This window comes from Dermacentor silvarum, chromosome 3 (assembly GCF_013339745.2).
Source record: "Dermacentor silvarum isolate Dsil-2018 chromosome 3, BIME_Dsil_1.4, whole genome shotgun sequence".
Classification (NCBI taxonomy): Eukaryota; Metazoa; Arthropoda; class Arachnida; order Ixodida; family Ixodidae; genus Dermacentor; species Dermacentor silvarum.
The window spans coordinates 135,703,461-135,721,676 of record NC_051156.1 but is presented as its reverse complement, the minus strand read 5'-3'; the positions used below and the strand labels follow the sequence as shown (position 1 = coordinate 135,721,676).

At 48.8% G+C, this 18,216-nt stretch overlaps 2 protein-coding genes and 1 non-coding gene across 3 annotated transcripts in view; 1 reads left to right on the top strand and 2 right to left on the bottom strand.

Moving 5' to 3' along the window:
* The window catches only part of LOC119444811 (phospholipid-transporting ATPase ABCA3), a 30,758-nt gene extending 14,629 nt beyond the window's left edge, over positions 1-16,129 (bottom strand). The window contains exons 1-5 of the mRNA XM_037709153.2: positions 15,944-16,129; positions 12,786-13,034; positions 11,135-11,241; positions 8,935-9,063; positions 4,238-4,460 (exon numbers count right to left, since the gene is read on the bottom strand). Of these exons, the coding sequence (XP_037565081.1) occupies positions 4,238-4,460; positions 8,935-9,063; positions 11,135-11,241; positions 12,786-13,032 (706 nt within the window). The 5' untranslated portion in view covers positions 13,033-13,034; positions 15,944-16,129. The remainder of the gene's footprint in view (positions 1-4,237; positions 4,461-8,934; positions 9,064-11,134; positions 11,242-12,785; positions 13,035-15,943) is intronic.
* The window catches only part of LOC119445803 (calcium-transporting ATPase sarcoplasmic/endoplasmic reticulum type), a 663,011-nt gene that overhangs the window by 23,273 nt on the left and 621,522 nt on the right, over positions 1-18,216 (top strand). The gene's annotated exons all lie outside the window — the stretch shown is intronic.
* Trnat-cgu (transfer RNA threonine (anticodon CGU)) lies at positions 3,210-3,281 on the bottom strand. The gene has a single exon. It is a non-coding gene; the product is annotated as a tRNA-Thr (tRNA).

Here is an 18,216-nt window from a genome sequence, read left to right as displayed (position 1 = left end):
GTCAAAGGAGTCGTTAGCCTCATGGGTGGTGGCAGAAGAGGGGGGGGGGGGGGGGGGTCGGCACACCTTTGAGTGTGGGGGCATGCCCTCGCTGGTTTAAAACCTGTGGGGGCGAATGCCCCTACTGCCCTCCCCCCCCCCCCCCCCCCCGGTTCCGGAGCCCCTGCTCACGTGTTAGCTGCTCTCTGGCTTAGTCCGTCCTTGAGCTTTTAGCACTACTCAGACTCCCAGTATGGCGGATCAAGTGGCTGTTTGAAACTGTATTGATGGTTGTTATAGTTTACCACTCCTTCGTTGCCTGGGTAAGAAAAGTGAATGAATAATGAACTAACTGTTTGGAGGCTTTTTGCGCTTTCTGTGCATTCATTTCAATAGCCATTTGTCTTTTTTGGTTAAAAAAGACACTTTCACTCGTTTAGAACATTTAACACTCGTTTTAACTTGTTTAAACCAGTGGGGGCGACTGCCCCCCCCCCCCCCCCGCGCCCCCGGTTCCGGAACACCTGTTTATACCCCTAAGAGCTTGTCTCACGGTTAACGCCCTTACCTGTAGAGTTATACAAAAAATTCACAGCCCATGCACCCCGTAGAGACGGTAAACTAGCGAAGCTGAAATGTGCAACCCCGGTATGAGGCACACGTGATTTTTCTTTCTTTCTTTCGTTCGTTCGTTCGTTCGTTCGTTCTTTCTTTCTTTCTTTCTTTCTTTCTTTCTTTCTTTCTTTCTTTCTTTCTTTCTTTCTTTCTTATCCCTGGCTCATACCCGCATATCCAATGCGGGTATGCGCCACAGGTGATTTTATTATCGTTCATCATAACGTACCTGACGAGCATGTGATGTTATTGATGTCATGACCTATCAGTCATGTTAGTCATACATTCGAACCTTTCCATACCAATTTTGGTATATACTAAGTGAGCGAGATGCGAATTTTTGATAGGTTTTCGATAGGTTTATTTCCGCCGGAGGGTTTGTGTGGGCGGACCAGGAGTGTTTCAGCCTAGGCATACACAGCTTCGCTGTAAAGCTTTAGAACACACGACAGCGAGCTGTAACTACACTTGCGATGAGAAAAGGCGGCGCAGAGACATACTCGACACACGAATTTGACAGCGATTAGCGGCGAAGGTTTATTAAATGCGAAGCATTTCTTGCCGCCGGCTCTGTCCGTCCCTCCCGCGTCCCACAACCCCACAGCGCATGCGCATCCCCTCCCCCTCTCTCTCCTCTCCTACGCTCCCTCCTTTCTCTCCTCTAGGAATCCTCTACGAAGCGGCGCCCGCGTGCCACACCCCCACCGCGCATGCACGTCCCCTCCCCCTCTCTCTCCTCTCCTACGCTCCCCCCCTTTCTCTCCTCTAGTAATCTGGAGCGGCGCGCACGACAGGTGGTGCGACAGCTGCATACTCCGCTGGGGGCGCCACGGTAGTTCCGCGGTATGAAAATGACGGAGCGCGCGCGCACCTCATTGTCTCTCCTGTGCAGCGCCGCGATGAGCGCTCGGGCCGCTGCCGCGAAATCATCTCCCGCTCAAGCTAACCATCTCCCCGCTGCTTCGCATCCACACATGGTTCCCTTTAGCGGGAGATGTAGTAATTTTTATAGCACTTTTCATGTCACCTCTGACGGCTATCATCATTTATACTTGCCAGAAGAGTATGTTAACCACGCGGGACAACCAAGCACCCTTTATACGCCCATAAAGGCGTTAAAGTTTAGTGCGTAAGTGCCACGATCATTTCGGGCTACAGATATACCACCCGAGACAGCAAAATTGATTCGCGTGTTAGTTATTTGCGCAGGTTGCGAATAGCGTCCACCTAATTTTCGACGAGGAAGTGCGATACACTCTAAAAAAAGTTTACAACCTTTGGGTTGTATCTCGTCCCCAAAAAATAATGGTCATCTGACTTGCTTGCGTTTCCTTTCTTGAAAACTCTGCACTCGGTGCTTTCCTGTCGAGAACGCTATATGTCACGCCGATAACGCACGTACCGCTCGTGACCAGGAAGTACCGCAATAAAGAAAGGAAAGGCACGCAATGCCGAGGGACGAGATAAGCCCTTAGCCGCGTTTACATGAATGCGACAGTAGCGCATCGCATCTTTAAGCGGATTTGGGAAAGGCGATGCGACGCCGTTTACATGTAGCGCATTAACTCTCCCGAGAACGTAGCGCCATGTACATGCGTGAGTCGACTCCCACGCGTAAATCTACCATCTCCTCGCGCATTAATGCGATGCGCCTTCGTAGCGCATTACCACTCTTTACAGGAATGCGATGCGCTAGAAATGCGATGTGATGCGCCGCTGTCGCATTCATGTAAACGCGGCTAAAGGCTGCGAAATTTTTAAGACTGTTGACGGTCGCGCGATTCGCAGCGCAAGAGGCTGCATCTTTTTCTGCGCAAGCGGACAGGTATACATCCTGGTATAAGGAATGAGGCCACTGAAAGCAGGAGTGTTGCTTATAGCCTTGGCTGCATTGTATCGCACGAACTCCTGGCTCGAACAAGCACTGAAGCCTGACAACGGGAGTTTACCTCTCACTCCAAAGCTTTTTAAAGTGCGCGCGCAGCACAGGGCCAACTAGACGTCAGAAAGTCGGCTGTGGTCGTTAATTTAGTGGCTTTGTTTGTTTGTTTTTTTGACAGAAACTGTCAATTGGTAGTGGCACTCGTAGATCAGCGTAAGGGGTGTGGCGATCAGCGTAAGGACGCGTTCCTGAACGTTGTCTTTCAAGAAAGATGGGGTTCGCCGTAACTGTCCGTACATGTATGCGCGTGCACTAACAGATCACGGCACGCTGTGGCACGCTGTATAACTTACCTTGCGCCGCGAGCGCAGCTAGTAGGTTCAAATGAGGCATGCTTAAAAGCGGCCATACGCAAGGTACATTCGAGTGAACAACAGACCGCGCATATCCTCCTATTTCGCCACCGCCGAGTTGTCGGCGCTTAACTTTTTTCATCTTGCAAGTTCACCCCATAAACTTCTAGGTGATCGTCAGTGCCTGCCTATATCCTCATGAGACCCGAATTCAGCTATGGGACATCATCGCTTTTCAAGCTGGTTATTACTGTATGCTGGTATCATAAGAAGCCAACAAACAATGACACCAAGGATAACATAGGGGAAATTACTTGTACTTACTAATTGAATTAAAGAAATGATAAATAATGAAAATGAAAATGGATGAAAAAACAACTGTCCGCAGGTGGGAAACGAACCCACGTCTTCGCATTACGCGTGCGATGCTCTCACCATTGAGCTACCGCGGATCCGTCTTCCCATCCACTTTCTGGGGTATTTATGTTTTTACAACTAGAACTAACCCTGGGAGTGTTTCCAGCGCCACCACTCACAAACCTAGGGGCGGATGTGGAACATCCTTTCTGCCCCAGGCGTCACGAGCGCGTGATCTTTTTGGGTGATGGCAACTGGTCAATAAACCCACGTAATGCGAAGACGTGGGTTCGTTCCCCACCTGCGGACAGTTGTTTTTTCATCCGTTTTCATTTTCATTAATTTATCATTTCTTTAATTCAATTAGTAAGTATAAGTAATTTCTCCTATGTTGTCCTTGGTGTCATTGTTTGTTGGCTTCTTATGATATGATTAATAAAAATTGGGCCCCTCGGTTCCCTTTCTTCTCGTGTATGCTGGTATATGTCACAAACGTTAAATAATTTGTTTTTATTTACATGCCACTATTAGATGCCAAAAGCAGGATCTCCTTGTACATGAAGGAAGTCACCATCTCACAACGTTTGCTATAGTAAAAACTGCATTTCATTGTTAAAACACAAATATTAAGATGCAACTACGTGTAGTACATTGCCATGTTGTTGCATCCTCCTGTTTCACGCAATCTCGAGAAATTTGAAGCCCAACTTGATCGCTGCTTTCCGCTGTCTGCGAGAACGCAGAAGTTTAGATCATATCAGTGTCAAATTTCTCGAAAGTGGATTACAAGAATATAGATAAACCACTTCCGTAGTACATGCATTGGACTTCATATCCAGGACAAATATTTTGAGCAATCGCTTCCGATTTAATTTTGAAAAAAAAAATATTGAAGCTAATGTGCAGTATAATGTACAAAGGATCTTAGGAGGTCTTAGGATCTTAGGAGGTCCCTGCACGCTTGCTCGCCTGTCAGCGCACTGTCACACACCTAAGTGACAATACTGTCACATGTGCTTGAAGAGGTGAAAAGGGTTAAAGGTATGCTCACGCCTGGTCGCGAAGCTCGCGATCAGCAGGCAGAGAGCGAGCGACGAGGCAAAGAAGAACGCGAGGAGGAGCAGCTGAACGTCCGTGGCGGTGCCCTTGAACAGCTCCGTGTAGCTCCAGAGCAGCGTGACGGACACGGCGATGAGCATCAGCTTGACCAGCTCCACAAGCAGATTGCCGAGCCAGTAGACGGTGCTAGTGACGCCGTAAGCCTCCATCAGCTCCTGCCGAGGCGGGATCAGTCGTTACCCATTATTGGTATACTCGAAGAAGTCAAAGGCATTAATGCGTACGAAAAATCAAGGAGGTAATACCACTCGACACTGAAGCGGTGCCTCAAGAACAGCGGCCGAATTTAGAGTAAGCAGAGCGGCCGGCCTTCATGTATACGCGCCCGTATACGCGTTGTAAATATGGGCGACGCGAATTTGCCGTCTCACTCAGCGTTTCAGGGGAGCGGTTCAGCGCGCGAACGCTTCGCTAAAACAAATGATTCGTGAATTTTTAGTGCACCGTTTCAGCTGGAGAGCTGCGCACAATATCATCATGTCCGCAATGAGAATTTCAGCAGAGCGTTGAGTGGCGAAGGGGTGGTTAACGCCATTGGCAGCCTTCATATACGCATACCTGCGCCCTGTGCAGGTGTGCTTGAGCGTGTGCGTGGGAAGGCTCCGTACAACTCTAATGCTATGGTGCCATCTTGGATATAAATATCAAATCACTTTCGCTTAAACAGCGACGTCTTGTGTCGGAACTAATAAAGACAAAACGTCGCCAATGCTTAGTCACCTGCGGTGGTTGCTTAGTGGTTTTGGCGTTGCGCTGGTAAGGACGAGGTCGCGGGATCAAATCCCGGCTGCGGCGGTCGCATTTCGATGGGAGCTAAATGCAAAAACGGCCGTGTACTGCGCACTGGCTGCACATTAAAGAACCCTAGGGGTTCAAAATTAATGCGGAGTCCCCTCATAATCTGATCGTGGTTTCGGCTCGTAAAACCCCAGAATTTAATTTCATTTAAAGATACTTTGACCTCAGAAAAATATGAGACCAAGCGTAAGCTGGCTTGGCCATTTGCATTTTGCTGTGTCCACCAAGAGCAAGTAACGAGGTCGAATTCAATTCACGCTGTTACTCTAACTACGCAAGATCCGCAACGCTAAACCCAAACGTGTTATGCGCGCATATACGTATACGCACGCAGCTGGAGCTCTTCATAGTGTTGTGCAAATGGGCACTCTGAACCCGCTATATTGTAGCATATGTGTAAGGGCTTTGCGTACGCTTTATACCAAATCAGCATGTTCTACACTCCACTTCACCAACTCCGTGTAGTGCAGCGTAAGCTATATGGGTCGCGTAGGCCAACCAAAAAAATAAACAGAACCAGAAAGACGGATGCTCCAATGTCTGCCTCTAATCGCCCTCCGCGTGACGAAGACTGAAAGCTTCACGGAAGGATCGCTGGCGCACAATGGGCGAGCTCCCGTCTCTCCTCACAACCGACTCTCGTTACTGATCAGCTGACAAAACTGATCGCCTGAATACAAAGACGAATTTTTATTCAAAAATTACCGCCAAATACTCGTTCAATGTAAACCGGTAGCGATACAACGCCGTGATATCACAGTTGGGTTCGTCAGCCTTTCCGAAAGCATTATAGTGCTTAGACACAATATAGAGAACTGCTATTACAAAAAGAAAAGTACTCGGGTAAACAGCGCTCCAACATAAGACGTTCAACGAGATAACTAAATACCACGATCTATGCAATGCGCAGTATTTTGCGCCTTTCATTATCGCCAAAATACCGGGACGCAGAAATAGTTGCCTCTGCGAGATTTTCTTATTTGCCTCTGCGAGATTCGTAAATGGGCCTAATTAAACCCGACGCTCCGCTCCAAGACTCCACGACAGCTCGGATTAATAACTGTCTTCGAGTATGATAGAGACCAAAATTGTTTGATTACAAACTTTCAGCGCAGCAGTCACTGAGGAGTGAAACTCAATGACATTATTTGAGGGGCGGTGGTGTCCTCCCACTGTAATAATTCAAGCCCCGTAATCTTCCCTTGTAGCGCTTTCGCCTAAATGAGTAGCATTGTAAATAGAAGCCACACTATGGGCCTTATATACAAAAGAGCGAGAAGGGCGTGCAAAGTAGTTTCGGTTTTTGGGTACATGAAAAGCCACTAGGGAATGCTACTTCTAAGGTCTCCTATAATACTCTTATAAATCAGCGCTATACGCGCAAGCGAGAGCACTGCACCGGCCCGGGACGACCCGAAAGCGCGCGGGCCGGGCCGGGCTCAGGCTTGAGGCCGCGGGCCTGGGTCGGACTCGGGCTTGAAGCCACGGGCCCGGGCCGGACTCGGGCACACTAATTTAAGGGCCTAAGTCAGGCCTTCGAGCACACGCGAACGCCATGCATAGCGTGGTTCAATGCATTTTGTGTCAAGCTGAAGTGACACGGGCAAGAAATATCTTATCAAAGAAAATAGGGTTCAAGTTCTCATTTTTTTTTTCGTTTCCGCAAAAACGAGCATTGTTTCCGGGTAAGGAAAAATAAAGTATACAAAAAAGCCTATACAAAAAAAGTAACTTCTCGCATAGCTCTGGTGGGCGAGCCTGACTGTTGTGTTCCGGACGGCTGCATGCGCTGTAGCTCGTGAACACTGATCGGAGTGCGGAGGAAAGGATGCACGTTGCGAGTTTTCTTTATGATATTGCGCGCACGTGAGAGGTATCGTTGGCGCGTGAATTTCCCCGTTTCGGATAGTTGTAGATACGTGTATTCTGAAATGACTCCTTGTTGTTGGATGTTTCTGGGGCAAGAAAATGGCACCAGTCCTTTTCGTCATCGCATGCAGTGTCGTCGGGGTTGTCTCTGCAATAGGCGCAGTCTTGACTGGTGGTGCTGAAAAGGTGATGTTCTTTTCTTGGGACACAACCTACTTGGGTTCGCCTTGGGTTTAGTTGGCTTGCGCCTTCGCGCCTTTCTTGTCGCATCTCTGTTTGCGGTGATGCTCTCCGTCGTCGTTTGTGTCGAATTCATCGTTGCAATAGCCGAAGTTGTTCTTGGAGTTGCTGGGACAACGCTTTCTGCTGTATCTTGTCTAATGGGGAAGTCTATGTGTGAGGTTCTTCAGAAGCCACATCTAAGGCTACCATCCATGTGACGTCGTGCTGAGCGGACAATTAGCAACGTGTTATATCTCGTGGCCCCCATGCTTCTGCAATGTCAGCAGTTTGTTGGGGTTTGTTGGGTGTTGAAGGTAAATGCTCTTCGCGAAATGAACATACGGTGTTAGAGGTTTCATTGTGCTCTTCTGGTGGAAGGTTTGGTCTTGAGGGAAAGCGACGTGGATATCGCTCAGCGAACGCGGAGGCTTTACTTTGTTCATTGTACGTGCTGAAATGCTAGGCGTGCCATTTTGTTTCGTGCTCATACAAGGATTTGTTTGGCGCTGATGATGATCGTTAAGTGTAGGCTGCGGGTGACCCCGGCGACCCATTTGAAATGCCTCTAGCTGTTGGATAAGGGAGGGGTCTGCAACGTATACGTGAAATCGACTGATCATCTCCTCTTTGATTTTCTCCCATGATTCATTATCTTCAAATATGTGGGTGAGGTAGGAGAGAAATGCCCGACCGGTCACGTATTCATTGAAGTTGGCGACCATCTCATTTTCTGACCATGATGCAGCGGTTGCGTGGAGCTCGAATAAGCGGAACCAGTCTTCCACAGGCCCATCGTCCGCTGATACAGCGTACTTGGGGACGTCCAAGGCTTCCGATGGTGCGGCCATGACGCTGGTCTGTTTCGGTGGTGGATCTGTGCGCATGGAAGACTTCCATGTTGATTTGCGGCTGATGAGGTGGCTGCCAGGTCTTCATCCTGCCGACTTGTGTGACGCGAGCAGAAGGTTGCGGACGGAGACAACCATGGTCGCCAGAACACTGCCCTTAATCTTCGTCTTCCTCTTTCCCCGCTATTACACCGCACCCTCCTCGCGTGGCTCGTTACATATATATATATATATATATATATATATATATATATATATAGAGAGAGAGAGAGAGAGAGAGAGAGAAAGGCCACAAGAACGCATCGAAGACCCAAGCACGTAGATCAGACAAATCCATGTAATACGCATCATATGTATATTCGCATGCTAAATGACATAGAACCATATCGTACAAATCAAGGTAAATGCATGCGCACCATCGGAATAATAACAGCACAGGCAATGGACTGGATCACTGATGCTCCCGTGGGAGAAACAAAGATTTCGGTCTTTTAATGCTTATATACTGCAGCTGATTAAACCTCGAGAAGGTGAGGCTGATAGATACGGTACAATCTGTAAGTAAAAAAAATGAATTCTTTTATTACAGGCAGGGCCTGGTCATGCACACGCGGGCCCTAGCTAAGCTTAGTAATGAACGTCCAGGCCCGGTGCGGGCCCGGGCTGGTCTCGGTCATGTACGCCCGCCCTTGGGCCGGGCTCGGGCATTGTATTACAGGCTCGGGCTGGGCTCGGGCCTCGTAAAGCGAGCCCAGGCCGCGCTCGGGTCGAAACATCAGGACCGTGCAGTGCTCTAGACTGCAAGCACGCGCTCCCAAATCCGAGGGCGCGCACGTCGTCCGATCTCGGAGGTTACGGTGCAGGCTAGCGTCGAAAGTGTATATTCGCATACCTTGACACCGCTGTTGAGCTCCATGGAGACCCTGTACGCGAAACCCGGCAGAGGCATTCCCATCATCAGCACGAAGGGCAGAGAGGCGAGCACGTGGCCGGAGAGCCCTTCCTTGTACAGCAGGTTCACCTGCAAGCACAAGACCGTACATGAGGACAGCGAGCCATCTCTTCAGTCCTAGCCAACCTCTCCTCCTTTTTATCACTAGAAGCCGCTCTCGGGGTCTTACAATGCAGCATTTGTAAACATGGCGGATAACTATATATAAGGAGAAGCTTAGTTGTGTCAGTGCAGGGGAGGTATTCTGTAAGAGTCCACCTAGTAGACACGTTCGTTTCGTCTGCTGCTGAAATGCTGATTGGCTGTGGCGCGTAGCGCGAGCAGGAGCGCACCCCAGCCTAGCCAAACAGAACTTCAACAGCAGACGAAATGGAGATGTCCACTAGGTGCCAGGGGGACTTTCAGGGCGTTAAAGACAACCCTTTATGTAAGTGCGTCTTCGTAAGCTCTGTTTGTCGGCTTCGTGCGTTTGTGCGTATGTGCGTTTACACTCGCGTGTTCGTGTGCACGTGCATGCGTGCGGTGTTGTGGGAGCATATGCGAGTCTATATGTAAGCTATTAAGGTGGCTGACTGGGCTAGTTGGTTATTGATACTGGTAACACACAGTGCGAGAACAAACACGGAGACGAATAGCAGACACAGACAAGCGCTGACTTCCAACTGATTATTTTATTGACAGACATGCTTTATATGTGCATGTCAAGGAACAGATACAAAAAAAAAAGTACTTCCACTGACTAGGAAACAAACAAAAGACCGAAACCGAAAGAACTAACAATCACGGTGGTCTGCCGCGCATGCCCTCACATTCCAAGAATCTGAGTTCCCTGTCAGATAGGGCAACCGACGGTTTACTCACACACCAGTTTCTTTCCCTGACCATCTGAGCTGTTGGAAGTCAGCGCTTGTTCGTGCCTGCTATTCGTCCCCGTGTTTGTTCTCGCGCTGTGTATTACCTTTATGTAAGCATATGCGAAAAATCTGCGCCTAGGATTTTGCCTTGTGCATATGTTCGTGTGCTGATGCGTCTTCCTGCGTTCAATGATATTAACCGACGCGACGAGCAACAAGTTTGCCGCTTGAAGCATTCGAAAAGTTGGAAATGCCAGAGTCGTATATATATATTTTTTTATTTTTTCGGTGCCAGATGTTACACTCTGTTCCTCTATATACTTTAAATTACGTTTGCGGTGTAACGTCCCCAAACTGGCACATTTGGTTAGGAGGGACGCCGTATAGTGGAACACTCTGGATTAACTTCGGTCACCTCGTTAATTTCTGACATGCACTAGAAGCACGGTACACGAGTGCTTTCACATTCCACCCTCATCAGAATGTGCCCACTGCAGCCGGGACACGAGCCCGCGACCTCGTGTTCGGCAACGCAGCCACTATGAAATCATTCGGCAAAGCAGCCATTGCGTGTGTGAAGTGCTGCCCAACTCCGTTTTCTGGAAGTGTCCCAAATATGAATCCCTTTTTGAATTCTAGTACCCTCTCATTAAATAACATGCAACCTAAGTCCCGAATGAAGGAGTTCTTGGCGTGTGTGGAACAACTGCGCCCTGGAGCATGAAGGGGGCGTATAGACATTTCTTATCCCTATTGTGTACTATTTGTGGCGCCATAACAGTTCCGGCCGTGCACTTTTTTTTTTCTTTTTTTTTGGCACCAAAATTTTCTAGCTACGGGTAGATGTTTTTGATGTGTACATACAGAAGAAACACATCGAGCTCCCGTAGACAGCTTTGCAGATTGGTTGAAAACTGAGCTTGCTAGTTGCTACCTACACGAGAATACTCGGGAACAGTGCGAAAAGACTACGCAACACGAATCCAGCGCTGTCTAATCTGGTCTAATCTATTCTGCGCTCGTGCTGTCAAATCTTGCCCCAGCTTTTCGCGCTGTGCCCAAGTATACTAGCAAGTCGCTTTCTCGTGCGTTCCGGAGTAAAATTCATATATACAACAATGGTAAATAGCATTGAGATCAGCACCATCTGGATGCGCCTATATATATTTGCAGGCTGCTGGCAATTTCCTAGTTACCCACTAAATTTAGTAAGCTATTCCAGGGGGTGAATCCGGAAGTATTTTGTGACCTGTGTGTGCGAACAATTTATAGAAGGAGTCAATAACCTTCTCGTCCGTGGCGTTCTTGCTCGGTACTGGAGGCTTGGTAGCCGTCGCGGTCTTCTGGATCATATCGGCGGGAAAGTAAGGCTCCGGTTCCGATGACCAGTACACTGCGCACATGAAAGCAACGGAACAGCGGCGCGTGAGATTAATCGTGTTAGGACAAGCAACGAGTAGCGATTGAAGAAAGTTATCGTGACCAGCGCGTAAACTACTGGCGACACCGTTTGACTGTAATAATGACGTATACATGCAGCTCTGCGTCAATCCGCGTGTTGCCCTCCTTGCCTGCCGTTTCGAAGGTTTAAAGGCACCGGTACCGGCGTTACCGTATGGTGTGAACAAACGAGAGAAGTGCACGTGCATTGGCAGTGCTGCGCTTGAACACCTCTGACGGTGTTCTAACTATACGCGGCAGATCAGTCCTGGGGGAAGCCCGCTAGGAGGAGGAAAGTTCACGACAGGGAAAGTTGTGTTATGAAAGTTTTTTTTTTCTTTATAACTATACGCGGGTGCGACATGCTGGCGCGACAAAGCATTTTTTAAAAATTAATATGGGTTTTTACGTGCCAAAACCACGATTCGATTATGAGGCACGCCGTAGTGGGGGACTCCGAAAATTTGGACCACATGGGGTTCATTACTTGCAACGCGGACATTACTTGCACAAAAAAAAAACTGAAATGCGTAATCGACTAATTAATAAAAATTCACTAATTAAGTTTTTAAGTAATTACCTTATTGACCGTATTGCAATTTAAAAATTATAGCCGTGGAGTTCACAAGCCGGATCCACTTGCAACGAATTCTCAGGATGACTCCAGTTTCGAAATGTTCATTCCCGAACTTTGCGGTGAAATGCATTGGCGTTCCAGTTACTTTCTTAGCAAAACGTTGTTTTATGCACTGAAGCACAAAAGTAATTGTCATCACACAATAATTCTCATCTATCTAGTCCGAAATTCCTTTCTCTAACACTGCGCGCCCAGTATGTCACGAGCGGCATGCGCATTATCAGCGTGACACAGCATTCTCGACAGGAAAGTATAGCGAGCACAGAGTTTTCAAGAAAGGAAACGCAAACAAGGCAGATTATTGTTGTGGGAGAAGATAAGCCCCAAAGGGTGCAAAACCTTGGAGTATATATACGCTTAAGCTTCGCCTTTAAGAGTGGAACGCGATAGCATTCAAAGATCCCTGGCTGTTTAGCAGCTTTTTTTGTCCCATATTCAAATTACAATACGACGCTATCACGTCTCGTACTTTACAATTTTTCTGACCAATTTTACTTTAAGAAATTCCATTTTTGATCCCTAACCCCTTGCGCCACGCGAAGGGCCTGCCCGGTCGGAGTGGTTCGGGTGTGGTTCGGTATGATTATTTTTTGCCAGACGCCGATGCTTAACGCCGACGCCAACGCCGACGCCAACACCGACGCCGACACCGAGAATGGATTTTCTGCGCCACGCTTTCGCGTTAAAATGTTTTAAGAGTGATAGGGCTCTCTCACACTTGCCAGTGTGTTTTTTTTTTCTATGTTGTAGAGGGCTTATATACTATTCATTTAAAGCAAAAGAATGACAATTCGAAATTTCCATGCCGGTACCCTTTTAAAGTGCACTCGAGCAGCCAGAGTCAAATATGTCGGGCGTACCGAGGAAGGCGTCCCGGAGCGTGCGCCGGCGCGTACCGTCCTCCTTGGCCGGCAGCGCGTTCGAGAAGTCCAGCTCGAGCACGCCGTACAAGTACGACAGCAGTGCCGGCAGCAGCAGCTCGATCGCCGTGATGATGTAGTGGTGGTAGAGCTGCGTCACCAGCAGGTTCTTCCACAGCAGCAGGTACAGCTGCCACACCACGCGCACCGGGCCCTCGCCCCAACACGACGGTGGCGCGGTCCTCATTCCTGCGGGAACGCCGCACTCGGCTTCGTCAGATGCACCCTCTTCTTCCGGCGACCAGGGATCCGGGGAGTGGTTGCAAGTAATAAACATTAACCGTGACAAAATTTCACGTCGGCTTGTCGTGTATAGGTGCCAACACCTCCAACGCTCCAAAGGTACAGTACACTCTTCTGCATTTCGGTGTGACGTCCGCGTCTTCGGTTTTCCAGAGAAAAACAAACATTTCTGGAAAGTCGGCCCAATGTCGTACGCGTATTTTGATGACATCCTCGTGACCGGATTCGGACGACTAAGGCTACTTATCTAACTTTAATAGAGTTCTTGAGACGCTCGAAGGAAGCTGGAATCAAACTCAAGCTGGAAAAATGCAAGTTCCTGACGGACAAAGCGAAATACCTAGGTAACCTCATTGCAGCAGCAGGCATCCAGCCTAAACTATAAACAGCCTAAACAGCTGCTCAGTGATTCGGGCCCTACGGACGTGGAGCCGCTGCGAAATTTCTTTGTTAACTTTTATCGTTGGTTCCATTGACTTCTACCGCCTTTGATGCGGGCAGGATCTCCGCCGCAGCTGTACACATATTAGTCGTCGGACAGCCCCCGGCGGAGCAGGTTTCGCTAATCTGGACACCGGCTCATCAGGGTTTGCGAGGGAACGAGAAGGCGCACGCGCTGGCCCGAGGTCTCACTTTCCGGCATTCCAGCGCTGTCTCGACAACACCATCGAGCGAGGAACCCCTACAGACCGCTGACGATCTGAGCACTTTTCAAGAAATTCTTAACCATTATAAGCTGGGGCGTAAGACTTACCCGAGAGCGGATAAGAACCTTACCAAGAGCGAGGAAGTTATGTGGAGGAAACTGCAAACAGGGGTATTTCCGAACACACAACTGTTGAGCAAATGGCATCCCTCGGTGTATAGCCCTCGGTGTACGCATTGTAATGGTATAGCGGACTTAGTCCACATGGTTTGGACCTGTCTTTGATGAGCCAGATAGATGCAGAGAATCCTGGGAGTCCTTGCTACTCAACGAAGAAGAAAATGCACAACGGCAAGTCATCGGTCTCGCCCTGACCGCCGCCGCGTCCCAAGGGATCCCGGTCGACGGTCAGGGAGGATGAGTGTGGATTTAGGCTGAAGCCTCTACCCCGTTATCTAGTTGACGGGTGCAAATAAAGTCTCTTCTCTCTCTCTCTCTCTCTCGTTGGTTCCTGCCTAACCTATAGACTGTAGTCCACTGTACTACACCCACTGAATCAACTTATCGTAACCAAGGTGCCTTGGACATGGTATGCTGAACAAGAGTGCTTTTCAGCTCAGTAAAAAATTACTGCAGTTTGCTACAGTACTAGCTCTTTATGATCCCAAGAAGCCGTTGGTCCTTGGTTGCAATGTGTTACCATATATGGCCTTGAAACTGGCTTGGCACATTGAGAAGAATCAAGTGATGGACGACCATTTGCAATTTACGTTTTGATCAATATAGCACCAGCGGATAGAAACTACAGCGATAAAGAAAGACTAGCTGTAATATTTGATGTGACTAAGTTTCATCCATATCTGCATCCGTAATTACTTGGTCATTCCCATAGAAGCCATGGTCTCGTTTACATTTGGACTTTGATGGACCGCTGAGAGGGCGTTATATGTTTGTTTTTACTGCGGGCACCTATTGCAAATTGATTGAAGCTGTACCTGTGACCAGCCCTTAAACAGAAGCAATGATTCCATGCCGAAAAGTCACATCTTTTATTTATGGTTTCCCCGATCTTGTCGCTTTCTTTTTCGAATTTTTACTGCAGAATGCTATCAAGTACCATATCACTTTGCATATCACCTTGCTGAGAGGGCGTTGCAGACTTTCAAGTCTTTAGGCTGAAGAAAACGGAAGGTTGTAGCTATTATTGTTCCGGGATTCTATTGAAGTACAATAAAACGCCCCATAAAACAGTGTGATGCACACCTGCTCAGATGTTTATCAGTCCGAAAGCTGAAAACTGCCTTTTCATTCTTCATCCCAACCTGAGGTGAGCCGTTGGTGAAAACCAACTAAAACGAAGAAGAAATAATTCGAAAAAAAAAACCGGACATGAATGAAACCAGAGAAAGCGTAGCTTCCTCAAGATCATAACCAAGATCGCCACCATCCAAGCACGCCCTTAAGGAGGAGCATCTACGTTGTGTAAGGGGAACTCACAACATTAATCACCAGTGAACACACCCTTCAGGAGGAGCACCCGCATTTTCCAGCCACCTGACGGGTTCTCTCCCTGAGCTACTGAAAGCAATGACAGCTGTGATATTATTTCCTTTGTGTGTTTCCGTTATGCGATTGTGAACAGCGGGAATTCTTTTTAATAGAGAGGAAAGGATAAGCGGCGCCATAAGCATGTCAACTCTCGCAAATGTTTTTTTTTTTGTTTTTTTTTTTTGCGCATCCACTTGTATTGCAAATGTAAAACTTTTCACCTTGGCTGCCTTATATCCACACTACTTAAAACTAGGCTTTTACGCGTTCCAAGATTTTATTGCAGTTGAGGTTAAGTGTACTGCAGCGGATAATGTCAATATGTTACTCAATTAAGAGAGAGACGAAATGGTCATCTTCGCGGAAATTCTTTCGCCATCACGCCGATCGCTATCATGTCTGGTGGGCGCTCGAACGCTAGTTAATGAGTAAGTGCTCTTACGTAAAACAAGATTTGTGAATACGGGCCTTTATCTACCTTTGAACCATTCTGCTGTAGAGCTTTCCGTAGGTAGAGCAGGTGCTCGTTGGCGCACGTGATGTCAGAAAATTATTACACTCATCACTCCGTGCGCGCCGATACACCGGCTGGAGAAGTCTAGCTTCACGCGTACCGGGGCCTCAATAATTATAGCTATAGCAGTGGCCAGTTCTCTCTTACCCCGTGATTCCAATGACCTTGCTTGCTTGCTTGCTCCGTGCCTGATATGGTGCTGCGACTCAGCCTACTCCCTTCTCGCTTTGGTCCGATGACGGCGGTAGACTGCTGCGTTCTGTCGTTGCGGAACTGGCAACTTGATTTGAACGTCTGTGCTTTAAAGAATAGCGCTGTTAAAGCTGCTGCTTGCGAAAGCAAGGCTCGAACGACAGCACGTGCAAAGCTAATTCTTCTTCTGCTTCGCCACGAGGCACGCGCCCACGAACGGGGATCGAAAATTGGTGATGTTGATGTTGATACCTTTTCGGCGAACCAATGCACTGTCCAGAATCGGCACTTCATTTTCCTTTTGCAGATAAAAAAAGTCACCGTTTTGTCCGAAAGGCGAGCATCGATTGCGATAACAAACTAATAGACAGCTATACGAAATAAGAATATCAGTTTTATCGGCCGCATAAACTTTCCAACATTCGCTTACTAACTGAATTAACAAGCACGGTGTCACGCGCGCACAGGTAAACATGAACACATCCCGCTCTATGACCGCGGAAACTCGCTGTCAAAACGTTGCAGTCAAGAAGCGCGGCCGCAGCAGCGAGCGAATTGACCTTCGTGCTGTGTCTCGCTCCTCAAAACCAGTGTCAAGGCGATATCACGCATGATATCCCGCGTAACATCCAAGAATTGAGGCATGAAGGAAGGGGGCACCCTCCGACTAGTCAGAAGCCTGGAGGTGAGCAGAATCACATGAAGTCTGCCCTACTACCATCTCACACAATCCTAGACAGAACAGGCCGACACGCTCTTGAGGATGGCTTTCAAGACCGCTCTCCGCCTGCCGATGAGTACATCGACTGAGAAATTATTGCTGGTCGCTCGGGTTCGCTGGGGTTCGCTGGGGTTACACAACACCCTCAGCGAATTCACAGAAGCCCTTCACGTCTCACAACAGCAGAGGCTTGCGCGGACTCACACGGGCCGGCAGATCCTACGAACCTTGGGATTCAGAGCCATAACACTACGAACCCAAGAAACCTGCACGATACCTCGTCACGTCCAGGACAGGTATCACGTTGCCCCAATACCACGCAACATGGACCCAAACCTACACTCTGGCAGGAGGAGAGCAAGGGCCCAGTACATAGAGAAAACATTCTCGGGAAAACACATCGGGAAAACGGGCCGTGGTTCCATACCACGGCCCGTTTTACGGACGCCGCTATGTAACGTACGAAGAATAAGGGCGCAGTGACAGAGGTCTGCGACCGCCGAGGCCACGTCACCTACGGTGCATCGAGCCGCCCCTGCACGATCACGGAAGCCGAAGAGCTGGCCATCGCGTTAGCCATCCGCGAAGGCCTACACGCAAACAAACCACTGACGATCCTCACTGATTCCCAGCAGGCCTGCCGCAACTTCCTACAGGGAAGAATCACAAACCTGCGGCACAAGTCCTAGCCCAAATACCCAAAGAGGACACTGACGACATCACCACCCAAACCATCATCTGGATACCGGTCCACGCTGCCATCACGGGTAACCTGTGTGCCGGCAGAGCAGCTCGAGAATTTGTACATAACCGAGCACTCATCACGCCGACTGCAGATGATCCTGACCCAGTTCACCCCGAGTATTCAGCAATCCTGAACTACCACAGAGGGAGTCGCTTGCGATATCCCCCACCCCATCGAAAACTAGACGGAGGATGCCGCTGCCTGGTGTAGGCTCCAGACGGGTACTTACACGAACCTACACATATTACATCGCATGCACCTCACAGCCTACAGGGACGAATGCCCGTGGTGCGGGGCCACACCAACCCTATACCACATTACGTGGGAGTGCACGCTCAACAACATAGAACACCACAACACGAACACCACGAGGGAGCAATGGAAGGCACTGCTGTCCAGCTCGGTCCTCGACGACCAGCTCAAGCTGATCCAGAGAGCAGAGAAGATGGCAAGAGCCAGCGGAGCCCTGGACTAGGGGCCCCGACCATTAGCGATGCCCCTTCGGGGCAAGACAAAACTCTGATTGTCTTTCTAATAAAGTTTATCTATCCATCTATCTATCTATCTCGCTTCAACGCGAAGTACACGTCGAAAGCACAGCGCATACGAAGCTATACCGGCACCGCCGCTGGATAAAAATAAAGGTGGCCGTGCTACCGACACTGGGCGTACATTGTCTACATCGCCGACCGCTTTGAAGATGAGGCCCGCGCGGGGGCGCTCTTGGTCCACGTCGGATTAGGGTGCCTCGATGCCAGCGCC